General features: G+C 41.4%; 1 protein-coding gene across 1 annotated transcript; it reads right to left on the reverse strand.

The window, feature by feature from the left end:
- Positions 1-221: 221 nt before the first annotated feature.
- tm6sf2b (transmembrane 6 superfamily member 2b) lies at positions 222-10,894 on the reverse strand (the record flags this gene model as incomplete). Its single annotated transcript, XM_079267714.1, has 10 exons — positions 222-458; positions 1,154-1,273; positions 2,997-3,089; positions 3,660-3,761; positions 4,627-4,751; positions 5,183-5,265; positions 6,295-6,398; positions 6,517-6,614; positions 8,155-8,258; positions 10,815-10,894. The coding sequence occupies 10 exons, from the start codon at positions 10,892-10,894 to the stop codon at positions 222-224; spliced, it is 1,146 nt and encodes a 381-aa protein (XP_079123840.1).
- Between the last annotated feature and the right edge of the window lie 2,967 nt (positions 10,895-13,861).

A 13,861-nucleotide genomic window follows, 5' to 3' on the forward strand; every position in this document is an offset into this window, starting at 1 on the left:
GTTTTGCCTTTTCAACCTGACTACACAAACCGACTTCATGGACCAATCAGCTGTTGTAGTGTTTTTGCACGACACAAGAAAATATTGCAAGTGAACATTTAAATCACCATTTAATCCAAAGATGTTGAGCTAAATAATCTTGTATTTTGACATTTGAAATGAAACAGCTCTTCATGAATGATCAGTAAGTAACTCCAAAGGTCAAAGAAGATTTCGATTGACTATTTCTCTTTGGACTTGGTATCTTTCTCCTCGCTGTTTGGCAAACCCGTCTGCCCGGGAAAGGGGGCGATCTTCAGGAAGAAATACTGGTTGCTGTGAACCCGCATGGCCACCAGGACTGGAATGACTGCGTAGAGCAAGTTCGCTGCCAGCACAGACCAGAAAACATCGGTTGGGATACGAAATGGAGCCGTGGTACGAGGGTGGAGTGACCCCCCGATGTGGGCCCACTGGCACTGGAAGGAGACACAGACAGCAAGGCAGAAGTTAGACTCTGTTGTCATGTACTATTGCTACTTATTGCCCCTACCAGCACTGATACTTCCACTATTTTGTTCTATATATTACACTGATGGCAGGTAATTTTAAACTCCAGTGTTTCAAACACTCCAGAGGAATACCTTGGAGGGAATGAGTTACCTTGAGTCTCTCTTCCACAGTCATTAGTCTACCGTACCAGAAAAGGATCGTAAAAGAGAAGAAACCGTCGGGAGATGCACAGACTTAAGAAGCTGGCTGTTCAGAAAACACATTATTATATGAACAGGAAGAACAGGGCTTTAATCAAGGGCTTCCTCGTGGTTCATGGCTCCGGTTCTTTCTGTCGGGTTCGTGTGAAGAGAAAGCACCTGCAGCTTGTTTATTACAGAAAATATGCTTCAAAGGACAAACGCGGTCCCGGTGATTATTAGCCGGATGAGAGCTCACTACAAGGAGTTTCATTTTAATTGCAGCAACACGTTTCAGACCTCTGTTTGTAAACTTCCCTTTAATTTGACTTTAATCAATCAGAGGCAGTAATTATGCCTTTGGCTTAATGCAATGCAACAAACTGTCGACGCAACCCTCTTCCGTATGCAACGCCTGCATTCTAAACTATATATTCAGAGTCAGTTTCACATAAATCGACTGTTTGTCTCCGTGGTGTCACCTGGATCACGGCTCCAGCGAAGAACACGGTCCAGTCTGACATCCACGCACATCCGGGCTTGAGGAGACCGTAAACGAATGCACCCAACAGAGGTAGTCCATAGAAGAACAAGTGCAGCATCTGTAAAAACAAAAGCGTGTTAACTTATTATGCATGACTTTTATCCGTTGCATTGCCACATATATAAATTCCATTGTGATACCCAATTGTTGGAGTGTGTATTATAATGTATATTCCAGCGAACAGGGATTCTGGATCCGGTAAAAGGTGTCTCACATAGTGCAGAAGGCCTTTCCCCTCCATCACTGCCAGTCTATGCTGTTGTTCCAGCAGACAATGAATACAGTACATCCTCCTCCTCCTCCTCCTCCTCCTCCTCTGGCCTACACTGCTCTCCATCTGCTCTTACTGAATACAGAATACTGCTTTATATGCAGAATTACAAACACTCACATCCTCAGAATATAAGTTGCTCTAGCAGTGTGGAAAAATAACAGAAAATTGCAGCAAAAGTAAAGTAAAAGTTAACAGGTATTAGCAGTAAAATGGAGGTAAATATAAAAAGTAAATGCACTTAGCTTTGTACCCTACAGTGTTAAATCATTAAAGGCTTTATGAGAAATTTGACTTCGATGTTGTATATCTTCTTGGGTTCAAGTATGTTCAACTAACACCGCGTCATTTTATCACCTTAATCGAATCTCGCTTTATTCTGCAGCGTGCCTCGTTACTGCAGTCATCAGATAAATGTAATGTGAAATGTAAAGAAGGAAAATGAGCTCTCTTAATATGGAAATACTCAAATAAAGTCTCAGTTGTTGTAAATTGTTCTTAAAACACAATTCTCTCAAACACAAATTTGCACCCTCAGCACAAATGACGATTTGCACACAATGGTCATTCCAGAAACTGTGCTGACCTTCAATTTAAAATATTTGGTGCATGAAAGCCAGTTACCCACTTAAAAAGGAAAAAAAACCCTCAGATTATTCCACTGAACAGTTTCTTTTCATTCTCGGTCTGAGGTCTAGATGAATTCTAATGAGTTCAGCCCAAGGCCTGAAAGCCAATCATATATGCCCTTCAGTCTTTTGTTCAAATGCCTTTTTAGTGCTGCCACGGTAATCTGTCACATACCGTTCATCATCATCAATGAACAAAGAGCTCGGTCAGCGCAGAAACAGTGCAACCCAGTGTCCCAAGCCAAACTTTATTTGGTTTCTCCACCCACACACGTACACACAAGCACCCACGGGCCAGTGCTGATCACTCACACAAACACAGATTAGCAAAGGCCGCTATACCCGAGACATACTTTCACATTCTGCACACACCCTCCTCCCACCCAGCGAGATGCTGATGGGGGGCTTTAGGAGAGGGATTAGCTTATCAAGTTCTCAGCGTGCGGTTCGTCCGTCTGATCAATGACTTGCAATTGTGACCGGACTGCAGCCACGACAAGGTCTTTGGATATTGACAAAGCTGCGTACGCCGAACAAAACACAACAAAACCCACGGCCGAGCAGGAGAGGGAGAGGGAAATACAAGGAAAGCAGGCCCACCGCCAGTCACGGTAATAATCTGTTATCCATCTCAAGCAAATGAAAGAGAAAGAGACAAAGATGCGCCGGCCTCTCAACCCTCGCTCATTGTTGCTGTAATGATGAAAAACGGCTCCGTAATCATCCGCGAGCTAAAAGAGTGGAGGAGATAAGGGGCAAGCCTCCAGCACACTCGAAGTGATATCCATGAAAGCAGAGGTCCATTATGTGGCTGGTTATGTAAAGCAGGCTGGAGGGGAGCGTTCAGGTGCTGCTGCTGTGTGGAGACATCAGCCACTCACCATCACTCTGGGGTAGCCCACAGGATCCTTCAGGTAGGGTTCATAGTGTCTCAGGTAGATGGAACAGGCTCCCAGCGGAGAGTCCAGAGCCACCTACAGAGGGTGGACAAAATAACATGAACACCTCACAGTATAATATGTAGAACAACACAAAGCGCAACTGCAAATTATCAAAGATTTGAACGTCTCCCTGTGACTGTCTGACTACAATAGAACACTTTTGGTATTATATTTGGCAATTTGAATGACAAACTGAGCTCTACGTTCAAAAGAAGAGTTTGTCATTGTGGGAAGCATCCTAGTTCGAGGAAAAGATCAAACTCACATGTCTGTTCAGTAAATGTAAAGCCAGCAGCTTAAAGACAGAGGCACAGCTAGTCTGGCTCTGCCAAAGACAGCAAAATCCGCCCGCCACCATCTTTTAAACACGCCAATTAAAATTGAACTTTTTGAGACTTTAGTTTCAAGATGAAACATGTGTACTGGTGTGCTTTAGAGGTGTTGGCATGTTTAAACAGAGCAGAAAAGTCTGCTGGGGTGCTTCTGATTTTTGTACGCCAAGACGGTTAGCCTCACACTAAATTAGCCTCACACTGAAGGCCTATGGGGGGAAAAAAGAAAAATTTGATTTTTCCATTAGATTTTGGACTGATGTACACTCACCAAGCCTCTGAGGGTAGTGAAGGCCAGGGCAGCTAACAGGAGCAGCACCAGGATCAGATCCAAAGGACGCCAGATCAGCTTCATGCTCTGAGCGTGATGGGCCTGACAGGAGAAGCCAACAAAATGTACAATATAGAGCTGGTTACTCACGGTCATTGTCTCACTATCAGAGACCAGTGTTTGAAGGTCTGTTCTGTGGAATGAATGTGTGTTTCTACAGGTTTTCAGAAACCTGCAATAACTGATGTTTTTGAACACTTGGGGGAACAGGAAACATCTGTAAACACAACATTGACAAATCCTCACTTGCTCTGTTTATATATATATATATATATATATATATATATATATATATATATATATATATATATATCTAGCTGAAAAAATGCTCCACTGTGTTCACTTGCAGTGTTGGGTGACAACTTTCTGTGGGTTCGTCACAACAATCGACACCTTTTACATCAGTAATCCGTTGCTAAAATTAAAAATATATTGATTATGGCTGCTGTACATCCAAGACATATCTCAGACCAAGCTAACTTTAGTTTGAATCAAGACTGCAGTAAGTTTAGACTAAATTAAGAACAAGGCTGAGGACGCAACAATCACCCGTTCAAGATCATTTCGTGCTTGAGAGTCGGCGTCGATTGGCTCAGGGCCAATACGGGATAATGTGACGGGAAAAGCTGCAAACATATTGACATTTGGTAAAACATTGCAGCTCCAAACTCCGATGATCCTCCAGATTCAGTTGTGTACAATCACGAAATCTATCACACTGACTACACCACTGGAAATTACAGCAGCTCATAGATATACATGACTTTATGGCTGCCCTTTGTCATCTTTCATAGTCTGGATCACATTCCACTGGACTGCGCTGAGTTACCCTGATTAAATACATTCAGCAAACACTACCGCTCTAAACCTCTCCGCCAAGGTCTAACCATTCATGCGTTAGACCTACATTGTATCCCCCGATTAGTGGTCTGTCCTTGGGCCGAGTGAATAGCGTGATGGCTGCCCACACAGGCATCAAGAGGAAGAGAAAGTTGAGCCAGAAGACTGGACGGATCTCTGACCCATATTTACCTGCCACAAAGAAGGGGGGGGGAAAGAGACTTTCATCATGTTTTTACTCACCCATATGAAGCCAAACTGTATCTAAACATGACAGTGTAAATATGCAATTAAGCTTTCAAACAAGACCTGTACGAGGCACTTCAAACAAAGGCAAACAGTGCCCTACGTCTATGATAACACAACAGAGAACACGGCAATGCCTGTAGACCAGTTTGAACTTGTGACACTCGTGTATGCAGTTTGAAATGCCAACAACAGATGCTCTAAGTCTGTTTCCTGCTTTGTTCTGCGTGTCACGATGGCAGACGAGGCATGGAGCGATTGTGTATTCCGTTGGCAGACCGAACTGTGACACTGATGCTACACGGCAGTGCAGATGTTCGCTTGATTAACGCTTGTCATCGCGGGACTGGTAGAGGAGACCGGGAGATGAGGCTCACCTGCTGCTATACCGGCAATGAACACACTCATGTTGGCGCACAAAGAGCCAGCCCAGAACAAGCCCAGAGTACGGTAGGCTTTCCTGGGAGGGAAACCAAAACAACAAGGGTGATTATACTATTGTGGCGATAGCAGGTAACACAGAAGGTACACTAAGTTAGGTAAGGTCTGTTGAGGTAACTCTTCGAAGTAAAGGTGCTAACCAGAACCATATAGGGTTCTTCAACTTTTCCCAAGAGGAGAATCCGTTTTGATTCCCGGTAGATCCTTTTATAAAGGTTCCACCTGGGACCCTTTGAGAGAGTTCTACTTAAAACCCAACATAAAGGGTTATAGCTGTAACTATATGTGAAATCTTCCAATCACAACCCCACCCCCTATGAGAACCCTTATATGGTGAAATGGTTCCACCCAGAACCTCCTCTATAGGTTTTATCCAGAACTTTTCAATTTTTGAAGGTTGCTAACAATGACCACACATGGGTTAAGGGTTCTACCAAAACAATTTTATATTCCAAGAGTTCCTTCTTGGGCTTCCCGAGAAGGTACTACCGGGAACCCTTTTACATTCCAAGAAGTACCATGTTGGACTCATTTAGGGTCCCTCATGAATGAAAAGGGTTCTTAATGGAACCCTTAGTCTTAAGAGCCCTTTTGGAACCTGCATTTCTAAGAATGGCAAAACATCTTTCCCATATATCACACACGTTTTGTGTGAAACAAAATGCCCAGCACGAGTTCTCCCCATGGTAAAAAGCTGGCATTGTTTAAAAGAGGATTCATTTCAATAATACCACCTGCCCCAAGGCAGCTCTCACTCTGAACTCCTGAACTCACAGAATGCACTTCATGACTAACTCACTCTAGAGAACCCCCTGTTTTCTTCTGAAACTGTTTTATTCAGGCCATCGGGTGAGTTTTATGTGATAAATACAACGCATGAATCTCAATCTCTACTTCTTTAACAATAGAAACCTGAAAATAAGTCTGAAGCCATACGATTATAGTCAGCAGCTTCATTGATAAGGGTGTAGAGTAGATCTCTGTGTAGTCATTGAAGGCAGGCTTTCTGTGATGGAGAGCAAGATGTACGAACTTGCCCATCACCCACCTGTCTGTTATCCTGCTGATCATCATCAGGTACATGATAAAGTGTGCTATTCCATCCCAGTAACACATCATGATGGCATAGGCTGTTCCCAGATAAGGCTCCCCCTAAAACACAGACATGACATGTGCTCATGACAGACAGTGGGTTGAACTGGAGCAGTCGTTTTGAAACCAGGTATCGTTGCATTTTTAACATCAGTATTTTAGACAACAAGAAACCTACTGTCTTTTGGTAGAATTCCATAAAGCCGGAGATAATGCCGTCATATTCCAAGGCACTCGTCAGGTGAATGACACAAGTAAAGGAAAATACAGCAAACACTTCAACGGCAAGAAACACACAGGGTATAAAAACATGAAACAGATGCTTCAATTTAAAATAAATGTTCTTGTGTGTGTGTGTGTGTGTGTGTGTGTGTGTGTTTGTGTGTATACATAAGGGAAGGTGAGCAGGGGTAACTGCCATGGTACAATATAAGCTCCAGACCCAAAGATAAAACGTGCAGAACTCATTAAACCATGAAATGTGAAGCAGCTTTTTCAGCTTTAACACAAACGTCATTCAGAAGCCTTTGTGATTTTGAAAGTTGCAGTTAATTACTCAATTTGCTTTGTCTGCCTGAAAAACAGATTGCACTGTACACATGTAATGTATTAGCACTAAGAGCCTCACGTCTCCTAAACTTCTGTCATTTATTCCCAGTCTTTTTACAGCGTTTTAGTTCAAGATATTTCCCTTTAACGGGCTGGTCAGTGATTTATGGGACACCGTGGGGAGAAAATGAAGTCTTGAGCAGTGAAGTAGGCTGGAGGCATATTTATATCGAGTCCATGGTGAACAGCCATCTTCTACAGGATGAGAGCCCAGCAGAGCTGAAAGGGCATGTCCACGAAACAGAATTTAAAGTGTGGAGCGGCACATGGGTCTTACTAATCCTCGTTAACAATTCTACTCCCTGTGGGCTTTCTACAAGACATTTTGAGAGCTACCATTTTTTGCTTTACACCCACAGACCTTTTTTCAGAAAGGGAATGATTGTGTGTTGTGACACGGGCATCTCTCTGCAGATACCACGGCTTAAACCGCAGTATCACATCCCTCCTATCTGTCCTTCACACACAGATGCACCCCCACACACACATTTTGTCTCTCCTGTGTACCACCAGTGTCTCTGTAATCCTCAGGACAATCAAGTTTATCTTTGACATCCAACAGGTGAGATAGCAGAGGGATTATGGCTCCCTATCAATGAGAAGAGCCTGCCACAGATTTTGTGCTCATTGTTGTGGTTCACCTGCACAACACTAGTATTGCTCTGGGCACCAACTAGCGATATATATATCACCACCTAGCATAGCCCCTGGCATCAGCTCAGGGGTGTGTTTGCGGGGGGGGGGGGGGACCTTGGCCGGAATTTTAGAACATATTTGACCGAAGGCTAGACACATAAGGAGAAACAATATGACACAAACTAATATAGAAAAGCTTAACGAAAAGTGTGTGAAAGGGGCACAAGCTGCCAATGTCACACGATCAAACTGAATACATAAGTCATTCATACATTCAGAAAACAACAGCAGTGTAGTGTGGCGCCTTCTCCATTCTCCAAAAGCTTTGCTTCTAGGTCAATCAAGGACTCAAGTCTCAAAACAACAGCTGAAAGGTTGTGTGTGTGTGTGTGTACAAGAGCCGTGAAGGTCCTCAGCTTGCAAGGGGTTTGGGGTCAGTCATGATTTGCTGTGAGCCTGAGCAGTCTAAGCAGCTTTCCACATATCAGATGTAATCACACACAATTCAACCTTTGTAACACTTGTTTGGAAATATATTGCTTGTGAGTTGGGAAATGTGCGAGTTCAATACCAAAGAATAAGGCGTCTTTAGGTGGGTTGCCACGAGTAATGAGGAGGTAGAACAGAAACACGACCACCAACACAGCAGCGCCGATCCCCAAGATCACGTAAGGCCTGTGAGAGAAGAGGAATTCAACTGTTATCCAGAAGGAAAATAACACTCTGCACTTTTAGACACCAATCTCCCTCTGATGTTCTGCTTCATTCTCTTTAGTAATTAGTTTCGCCCATGGAAGTTGTGTCAGACCTCTCAGCAGCGCTAAATTAGTAAATTATGATGAATGGGAAGTCAGAGAGAATGATAATTACGCAACCTAGAGTAAGTCGAAATAAGTCTTCAACGTTTTTCAGGCCAAGGACCCCCAAACTGATATGAGAGATGGAGCAGGGACCCCCGACTATATATATTGTATAACATTGTGTTTTATATTAAATGGGCCTGGTACCGTGTATACCTCTTTATTGTGCATTTAATACTAAGCTATTCAAATAATACACAGGTTCAAATATTCATGTTTTTATTTTAAACATGTGTAAGGTACAGTGAGTAGGGTGGCCGTGCCACTGCCATTTATAAACATACCTTGTCAGCTGATACCAATGCCAATATCAACATTGTCTGTTAATTGCATGATAATCATGCAAACAAGTTATTCAAATTTATGTTTTCATTTTAAACGTGGAAACGAAAAATGAGTGATGGCCTATTAGTACCACTGCCATGCATAAAGATACCTGTTATCTTTCATACAACACTGAACTATTAAAATAATGGACACATTCATGTTTAGAGAAAAAAAAAATCATTTTTTTCTAATCAAGCAAAAATTTCGCGGACCCCCTGCAGTACCTCGGCGGACCCCCTGGGGGCCGCGGACCCCTTGTTGAAGACCTCTGCACTAGAGGGTACATTTGCTCTACACTAGAAGGGCCTCTGAGAGAATGCTTCATTACGTTTTCTCCACTGGAAGGGCTTCCTGGAGGGCACTTCATGTTTTACCATTGGGATATCCAAGTGTCACATCTGATTTATCTTTTTCGAAACTCCTGTCATCGCAGGTTGCTTTAAATACAAAGAGGAGCCTTTTAGTTTGAAAGTCTGGACATTAAGCAAGACAAATCTGATTCTGTGTTGTTGATAAAAACTCTTGCAAAAATATGTTTTCCTGTCGTGGTCATATATGCATTGGATCGCTTCTTTATAATTGAGAATATTTAAAACGAATATTTATCTTGCTAGGCTAATCGAGTTTTCCAAGTTTTTCAAAGCCCACCAGTGGCTTAAAAGCACAGCTTTACAAAGGTTTCATCAATCATAGAGAGGTGTGGGAAGCAGGAAGGTAAGGCCATGTTAGTTCAGCCCTGCCCTCCATGTTTACTGGTCAAAGGTACCGCTGCCTTGCACTGGAAAAGATTAATGTGCTCAAGGTATCTCCTGGTAAACAACACAACATCCTCGCAAAACTCACAATGTGTGTTCACAGAAGGAAAACAAAAGCTGTGAGAGCAAAGGGAAGCTCCCCCGCTACCTCTCCAATTCAACCGTACAGGAAGATTTATGCACACAACACTGTTTGTTTGCAGAGTGGAAGAGCACGAGGCATATTGTATGTCAAGAGCAATTGATCAAACTCCTCTGTGCAGTCTGTATTGATGGTCAATGTCCACACACTCAACAAGAGAGCCAGCTGAGATATTCACAGGAGGTGTGTAAAAGTCTGATATCAGAAATATCTTGCAGTAAAGAGTGTGAAGGGGGAGTGGAACGTGTTTTACCCCTGGCTCTGTTTATTCAGCCCACTCAGCCATCAGCATAGACGATATAAGGTAGTATCCCAATAAACAGGCAAAACAGATAACAATGGAAGAAGAAACGGATCCCTTACAGTGAAGAAAAGGAATTATCTCTAATATCAGATTATCTCCACAAATTCTGTTCACATTCTCTTCTTTTTGCTCCCTATTCATTTCCGTGCCCCTCTAAGAAATGTCACGGTTTAATCATTTTAGGAGTTTACACAACTTAAGACGGAATTGGCAAATACACTCAGGAAATCGTGGAATTAGTGGTGCTCAAAGTGGCTGGGGATTTATGAGGTACGGTCAAACCGTGAGCTTTTAAGCTTACAGTGTGCTCTAGTGGTGGTAAAGTATATTATCATTATCATCCCATGATACAAGGATCACCTGACCTATACATTGGTATTCTTGTCATTCTTTTATCACAGTTTTGATTACATAGTAATGCATTTCTAAGTTAATAAGTGTAAGTGTTATGGTTGTATAAAAGTTGTTTCTAGAATTGTATAGGAATTATTTACAGGTTTTTCCCAAAAACTGAAAGGTGACGAGCGAACTGAGTACAGTGTTATGTAAATTAATCCTTGTTTTTTATCTTTAGTACTTATTGTTTGTAAATTGCTTTCTTTTCTTTCTTTTAGTTATTTTAAAAATACTTATGTCTGTTTGTAAATTGGTGGCATGCATATAGGTTCCTTTTAAAGCCCTCGTGGTTTTTGTTTACATCCCACCTGTGCATTTTCTTATGTCACTGTATATTTCTTCTCTTTTGTTTTATATCTGTATGAGCACAAATAAAGAACTAAACTAAATAACTAACAATCGAGTAATAAACTGAGCAATAAGGAACCAGTAAATGTTCTGACTTACTCTTGAAGCTCAGGAATGGTGTTCATGGCATAAAGAATGCCGAGGGCAGACAACGAAAACAAAAAGACAAAGGTCTCCATCTCGTTGAAAGCTGCTCAGCCTCCCTCCCTCAAATATCCACAGCACTGAGAAAATACAACGCGGTTGTAAGTCAATACACTCTGCTCCAGCAATAGTAACACTCATGTTTGATCAAATCAATATTCAAATGCTGCCAATACATCAATATATTTATAGGAACAAATAAAATAAATCTTTTAAACAATTAAATCAACTGAATGTCATGAAATTAAATCCCGTATGAGATCTGCAATTTTGAATTGAATGGAAAAGAAGTAGAGCAGGCTCTTACCGTCTGGCTATCCTTTCGGTGGATTAATCAAATTACAGCTGGCCTGAGGCAGACATGGCCTTTACTGGGAAAATAATGAAGAGTGGAGACAAAGAAGATTTAGGGGGGGGGTGGAAAGTTACGCAATTTGATTTTGTCAGTGATTTACATAAATCGTATTAGTGAATAGGCCGACATTCCTATTTATGCAGCAACACTATCAAGTGATTCCTGTTGCTGTGTTTTATGAAATGTGTGCATTGTGTGCTCTCCATAATTCAACTCTTATTTCAGACTCACGAGTCCATATAATAAACTCACAAATGGAAAAACAGGGTTCCACGATAATGAGGTTAAGCACTTTTTGTGTCAATCCTCTAAAGATGGAGCCTAATCCCAGATCACATGTGTGTTGAAGTGGTTTGAATAAATCGTTGCCTTGGGTCTTGTCTTCATTTGTCGGTCTTTGTTGATGGAGCTGCTGCAATGCAAGAAATGTTTCCCTCTCCATTTCTTATTGAATCCATCAAAACGTGAACACGGTATAGGCTAAAATAGATTAAATCACTTCCCATGATGGAAATGAATCACCAGTTTGGGTTCGTCACACAACCGCTTTTTCTACTTCTTCTGCAAAGATAATTCCAATAAAAGAAATGCCTTTGACGTCATCTTTGACTATTTACAGTAACTAACTTGCGTAAGAGTCACAACGAACAGCTGCCAAATAGCAAAAAAATGACTTCGTGGGAAGTAGACACAAACAGGAAGTGGGAAATATCCCTGCAGTGGTTTCTCTGGAGGCAAATCTGCATTGTGTCTGGGTGTGTAATGTCTCTGCTTTGTGTGCTTTTTTCTAAGCCCCTGGAATTACTGTTAAATTCCTCAATTAATTCCCTCAAACAGTCACAACTTTAAAATCCAGTTCACTTTAAACCAAGTGTTTGCAGTATGTTTCCAGTAGGGTGCACCAAATTCACAGTAAAATAGCAGACTCCTTAGCTGTTGAACTACAGCTAGTTTTGAGATACCACATCATCTATGCTTTTAATTCAAGATGTTTAAAAAGTATCAGAAATAGTCTCTGAACATTGTCGCAGGTTTCTGCTGTCATTGTGTTGAACCAATTTTAGTCCGACTTGATTAACATGCATTATAAAGGTGTAACTAAAATGTGCCAGGATGCTGCTTTTACATCCTGTATCATTACCCACCACCTGGCTGACATAAGACAATACAACAACATACCAGACAGGGAAGACAAAGGACAGCCCTTCCAGTGTCTTTCAGGAGCAGTACCTTAAAATGTAACACAAACAAATACACACACACACACACACACACACACACACACCCTCCTTTGTTGGGAAAAGGGGGGACTGTTATACCCGGAAAGCAGTGGCAGTGTGTGTGTGTTTGCTGGAAACAACTGGAGCTCTTCCAGCTCTGTCGTTCAATAACTTGGATGCCTAAATGAGACAGCGACCTGCAGGAGGAAGATGAACATGTACTCTGTTTAACATCGAACAGGAGAATACGCTTATGCACAATAACTGTCTGCCAGGATGGAGTCCAGGTGATTTGCTAAAATGAAAATACGATGTAAGAAACAGTGACAAAGCATATTTGTTTTCAGTTGCACAAAAGCAACTGATGTTAAGCATTTAACACAAGTCAATCCATGTTTATTTTAGTGCAAAAGGTTTTTATGATCTACTTCATTCTCCCGTTTTATAAATTGCCATTCATGCTCTCTTTATTCTGTTGTGCATTGATATTACGTTGCTATTTTATGCAGTTGTGTAATGCTTTTTGTCTTTCTTAGTAAGTCATTAGCTTTGGTTATTACTATCATTAGTGGTGAGAGTGATTGTAATAGCCGTAGCAGCAACAATGGTATTGTGCATGGGCTAAATGTAGGTCCATAGCCTCTTAAAGTGAGAGAGAAAACAATGGCTAAAGATTGCAATTCCATTATGACTAGTGAAAGAAATGATGTACTATTAATATGAATGAGTTTATTTGTCTTAAACGACTTAGTTCTTGTGTCAAAATATGAGTTTTACCAGGATTTGTTGGTTTTTACTGCAGCGATCGGAGGAAAGGTTGTCTGTGAAATAAAATAGCCAATTGTAAGAGTTGAAGCCTATACATTCATTTAAATAACAGTTAACATCTGATAGAGGAACATTTATTTATAGACGTCTTCCCTTCAACAATTGCTTTTGCAAAGGCCTGACCTAATTTCCAGATATCAGAGACTTTAATGGCTCAATCGACTTCAAACGCAAAGTGTTATTGCTCTCACACAAGGATGTATAGTACTATTGTACAACTATATAATGGAGTGAACCAACCTAAACATGCCCACATTTAAATGTTATTTGCAGAATAGAACAGTTTAGACTTACAGATAAACAAACATGTAACGTGTATATGTATATTTTACTGGGCAAATGTATAATTATGTAATGCCTTGACGTTAAGGCTGATAACCGAGTTACTAGAGTTATAACTGGTTCATTTCTGGTCTCATCTTTCCTCGTTTTAATGTATTTATTCTGAATTGACACATCGGATTAGGTGTGCCAAACATCCCTGTGATGAACTATTTATGGCCTGGCTCTGTTTTCTGCTCGCGATCATCAAGCGGCAACTGCGCGTGACGACAGCGGCGGAAATATTTCTTCTCGCTATTCAAAATGGCACCGACTCA

Source organism: Melanostigma gelatinosum (assembly GCF_949748355.1).
Source record: "Melanostigma gelatinosum genome assembly, chromosome: 4".
In the NCBI taxonomy this organism is placed as follows: Eukaryota; Metazoa; Chordata; class Actinopteri; order Perciformes; family Zoarcidae; genus Melanostigma; species Melanostigma gelatinosum.